This window comes from Limulus polyphemus, unplaced genomic scaffold (genome assembly GCF_000517525.1).
Source record: "Limulus polyphemus unplaced genomic scaffold, Limulus_polyphemus-2.1.2 Scaffold4817, whole genome shotgun sequence".
NCBI classification, from domain to species: domain Eukaryota; kingdom Metazoa; phylum Arthropoda; class Merostomata; order Xiphosura; family Limulidae; genus Limulus; species Limulus polyphemus.
Genome location: NW_013670427.1, coordinates 47,858 through 53,394, shown reverse-complemented (window position 1 = coordinate 53,394; position 5,537 = coordinate 47,858). Strand labels below are relative to the sequence as shown.

At 30.3% G+C, this 5,537-nt stretch overlaps 1 protein-coding gene across 2 annotated transcripts in view; it reads right to left on the bottom strand.

Annotated features, from left to right (window-relative positions):
- The window catches only part of LOC106471730 (medium-chain specific acyl-CoA dehydrogenase, mitochondrial-like), a 74,686-nt gene that overhangs the window by 21,330 nt on the left and 47,819 nt on the right, over positions 1-5,537 (bottom strand). For both annotated transcript variants that reach the window (XM_013932349.2, XM_022400335.1), the window contains exons 11-12: positions 2,924-2,992; positions 1,685-1,780 (exon numbers count right to left, since the gene is read on the bottom strand). In XM_013932349.2, the coding sequence (XP_013787803.1) occupies positions 1,685-1,780; positions 2,924-2,992 (165 nt within the window). The remainder of the gene's footprint in view (positions 1-1,684; positions 1,781-2,923; positions 2,993-5,537) is intronic.

Genomic DNA, 5,537 nt, shown 5'->3' with positions numbered 1-5,537 from the left:
TACATAAAAGTAAATATTAAAAAAAGAAAATCCTAAATATTGATTTTTGTGTGTCATGTGATAATTCAAATGCATCTTTGGTTCATATTAGATGTTTGTGATGTCCAAATTCAAAGTCTGGAGTTTGTTGCAATTTAGAAATTCAAATTAATGATATTGACATGCTGGAATATAAGATCCTCCTATTTTTTTCTATTTTCTGAGATATTATTATATTTAGGGAATCACCAATTATAGCCACACCCACCTCTTCTATTTTTAGAAATACTTGCTTACGTACACCCCAACTTCGCCCAAAGATGTATGTATAACCAATCGAAAGCTCAGAATTTTCTCCACGTATTTTTTTCTGCCTCTGCGAAGTTTTTACATGGGAACCCCTTTCTTTTCATAGTAGAATCAAAGATATAATGTAAGACATTATGGAGTTCAAAAATTATATTTTTTGACCCAAATACAGCTTAATTACTAAGCATGATAAATTTTAGTGGTATTGATATAGTAATTTATGATTTTTTATTTCAAAATGCATTATATATAAAACCTAAAAAAATTATTTTATTTTACATCCTCCACATGTGAAATTTGATAAGGCTTAGCAACTTATGGCAAGTAGCAAAGGTTGTAACTAGAAGAGATAATTGTTTTCTATACTTCTTTATTTACTGTTCTATGTTTTATAAAAAATAACTGAAATTTAAGAACTTATTTCTAAATAGTAATAATGTTTGTGCATATATAATGTATTATAATAAAAATGCGACTTATTTTACAAAAAACTGGTTCACCAGAACACAGCCAAGATAGGTCATTTTGTAAAGGCCAGTCTTATGTTTTTGGATGCCGTAACATAATTGCACGTGCACCTCATCATTGCAACTTCTGTAATGTTAGTTTGGCAAGGCTGAAAGGTCCATAAAATAAAAATAGTAAATATATATAAATGTATAATGTTATGAGATTTAAGTGATTTTGACTAAGCATTTGTGTTTTTGTGTTATAATCTGTAGTCATTCTAGAATGAAAAAAAAAAATCATAATTTATACGTATTTCATAATTTTTATGGTGGTCACGGGGTCGATCAAATCAACCAAACCTGTACAGAGATACAATAGTGAAAATCACAGATAAAATATAGTTGTTTCTAAAAAAAAAACATTTGATAATTACATGGAGGTCATAAAGATTTTGCATGTGAAATTTGAACATTTTCTGATGCATAAAGGTATTTTTAATCTTAAAATCAAAATTACTTTGCATGTTGGATAGTCAAGATTTGAAAAGAAAAAATGTACAAGAAAAACATTACTTAAAAAAAAATCTGATATTTTGCATACGAAAGCCTTGCAATGTTTACTGTTAATTTGCAAAATTTTGTGAAGATATGCTTACAGTATTAAAAGTTATAGCATGAAAACTATGACAAGAACAAAATGGTTACTAGGTTTTCAGTCTCTGAGACTGAGCCCATAGTGAGAGAGTTAAATTTTGTATAAAAAAATGTAATAACATTTATGTCTAAACAAAAATTCTGAGTCTGAATACTTCATTTAATGCTTTTGTTTTGTAGAGGATCTGAAGGGCGAGATCATACAGATTTTTTAAATACTGTCAAGTGACCTTATATAGCACAAGATACCTGACTGGAAATAGTTAAACATAAAATAATTTCATTCAACCTACCTCAGATATGAATTTACCAAATGTCTTACGCTCCAGAGAGTATTTAGTAGCCTCATCAAGGGCTCTCTGAGCAAGACCTGTTGCACCTGCTGCCACCTGTTGAAGGAAATGTTTGCATTAAAATAAATGTTGCATATTCCTCATTTCCTAATAATGCCCACATGACAGTATAAAAATATACGATTTTTATTTACAACAAAGTAATTAAGTTTGAGTTAGTTTGTCATGAAAGCTAACATTAAGGGTTATTTTAAGATTGCAATACATCTACACCTGACCTAAAAAGTGGGGTTATAATTAATACACCAATACAAAGTAATTTTAAGACTACAGTAACAACTTTCAATTTATGTTACACAGTTTAGCTCTAAGCAACAACGTATTTACCTTATGTGCATAGGTGGGGGTCAGAGTTTGCATGCCACAACCTTTACTATCCAACATGCTACCATTTGATGTCAGTTATAAACTATTTACTTTACGCTACACTAATGATTTAGCAACAGTTTATGGTAGAGGATATTAATTACCAAGTACTATATACAGGGATACTGGAAAAAAATAGAAGATAAAGATGAATTTCAGAGGTTCCAGAGGTTACGTAAACTGTATGATGGAAAAAAAATATGCACATAATCTTGCACTCCAACTTGTCAAAATCTGAGTCAGACTGATATCACCAATTCACAGACATATCTTACTACAAATACATTTGTAACATCCAATTCTTTGAGTACAACAGACTTGTACATTTCAATAAAAGGTTGCCATATTTTGTGTAGATACACTTACTAAATTCAGAATTATTGTTAACATTCCTTCTCAATTACAGGATCAGACCAACTCCATGCACATTTGGTTAAAAATCTGCTTTGAAATTACGATAAAATCATTATATTTTATGTTAAATTATGAAAATATAGTTAGTAATTCCACTACAAGACTCAACACATTTACTTTACACTTTAAAATTAGAATTAAATTGTGTTATACAAAAGCTACTACTCTACTGTTAAAACTTAGGAAAATATTTTCCACTAAAATAATTTTATAGTTCTGCCAAAAAAAGAAAAATTTCTTTCTATCAAGTTTTCATGCACATATTTAAATACAGAGGACTGCTATGTGAAACGAAACACTAAATTACAAACAAAAATTTCCATTATATTGTATATAACATAAAATACCCATTCTTTCTTTTTTTCCCATCACATACATATTTAGAATTTTAGTACTTACAGGAGGTCTAGTCTTATCAAAAGCACCCATGGCAATCTTAAAACCAGCTCCTTCTCCTAACAAAACGTTCTGAAATGTAAACATCAGAATTATATTAAAGAATTAAGGATAACTTCAAATTTCAGTATCAGTACAAAACACATTTTCTTATTTGAAGATGTTAACAGCAGTTTTACTTTTTACTGAACTTATAATACCCGAGTGATAAATTCAAAGATAAAAAGCAAAAACATTTTAGTATCAGATTACATATACCCGTGTGGAGACATTACACAAAGTTCAAAATAGGCTTATCATAAAACACAAACAAGAGAAACTATATAATTAGATGACTTAAAACTAATACACAAAAGATAAAACAATTATGAGAAAACTGGAAATACAAAAATATCTTTTTCTTCTAAACTTAATAATGAATTTACTTATGGTGTGTCCACATACTAGTGATACTTAATATTTTGTACTTCAAACCATCAGAGATTCACTTTTATCATGTATTCTTTTTTTTTGGAAAAAGTTGAAACTAACAACTAAAAAGTCTTTCCTTTTTCATTCTCATTTTCTTCAATGTATAATTCACATATACATACTGGGTTATATGCAGATTTATGTGTATGTATCTTTATTATATGTATGTATGTAATACCAAGCAACCTGGTATTACAAAGACACTGCATTCATTGATACAAAACAAACATAGAATCATATACAAGGTTCTTTACTTACTTAAAATAACAATCAAAGAAAATACTAATATTTTGGTGAGAAATGACAGTCTTAAGTGCAATGTTTTTTTTATATTCTATTGCACATGTCAGATCACTATGTTAAGTAAATAGATATGTCCATTTTAATACATATACACATAATTTCCTGATGTAAGAAAAACTGTGGCCCATGCAGTCCTTTTTTTATGCAATGTTTCTAGAAAACAGCAAACTACAAATGGCTAGAACAAACAGGACAGGAAGTTGATGGATGGTGGTATTGCTTTATTGATGACATGCTCCGGGTACAGTACAACAGCCTTGATTGTCTCTTAAAATTGCATAACTTTTTCAACACTCAACACAGGTATATTAAATTTCTTCAACATTCAAGTGGGTTTAACAATCTGCCTTCCTTAAACACTACCCTGACTACAGAAAAATACATCCTCTTCATTAATTTATATAACACAACACATTATGAAACCAGCAATTCTTAGTAAACTACACATAATTTAGCACATTTACAACCACAAACAAGGGAGGTAATAAAAATTGTCCCAGTAATTATTAGTCTTACATAAGTTATGAGGAAGTTTTTGAAAGTCTGGTAAAAGATGCTTTGCAAAGCCATTTAAAAAGTATAGAATTTTACTGGATAGCCAACATGGTATCACTAAGGAAAAGTCTTGTCTTACAAATATTTTGACTTTATTTGAAAAGGTTACTGGTTACGTAGATGAAGGTGGGGGTTTATATTTGGTGTATCTGGATTTTCAGAAAGCATTTAACAAGGTGTCACATAAACAGCTTTTAAAAAAAACTCTCTCAGTATGTGTGGGGGATAAGTTAGCTAATTGGACAGAAGAGTGGCTCGATGGAAGAAAGAGGATTGTTATATATGAAGTTCAGTTAAACTGGATTAATGTCAAAAGTGGGGTACCTCAGGGCTCAGTCTTGGGACCTTTGCTCTTTTTGATTTACATCAATGACATAGACGAAGGAATGGTCAATAAGTTACTTAAATGTGCAGATGATATTAAGTATTGGGTGTTGCTGGCTGTGAGGATGCTGCTGCTTTACAAAAGGATTTAGATCATTTAGTGAGTTGGGCAAATAAATGGCGGATGGGTTTTAATTACAATACATGCAAAATAATTTGAATTATAAGAATAATTTGGATGGGAATAACCTTAACAGTTTATGAAATAAAGGGATCTTGGTGTATTAGTTGATCAGTCTCTTAAGCCATCCAAGCAGTGTGCTGTTGCTTATGGTAGGGAAAATAGGATTTTAGGTCATATCTACAGAAATATTGAATACAAGTCTAAAGAAGTTATAATTTCATTGTATAGGTTACTGGTTAGGCCACATTTGGAGTATTGTGTTCAGTCTTGGGCTCTATACCTTACGAAGGACATTGAATTGTTGGAAAGGGTTTAGAGGAGGGTTACTAGAATGGTGCCTGGGATGGAAAGGTTGACATATGAGGAGAGGATATGATGTCCAAAAATATTTTTTCTTGAAAAAAGAAGAATTAGAGAAGATCTGATTGAAGTGTATAAAATTGATAGTGTTGATGGATCAGTTTTTTTTTTATACTTAATGGTAAAAATGGTAGAACTATGGGGCAGAAATACAAATTTAGGCAGAGTAGGAGCCATCTTTAGCTAAGATAGTTTTATTTTTCTTAACAGGGTAGTTTGTCTTTGGATATGGTGGAAGCAGAAAATTTAAGTGAGTTTATGGGAAGCTTTGATAAATATATGAATGATAAGGGCTGGCTTTGTTGTCCATGTATATTAGGTTATGATTAATGCAAAAACTAGAATAGTTAAAAACTAGCTGTGTACCCGTACAAAGGACGGGTTGTGTGTATAAATAATACATTAATTTAACAATTAACA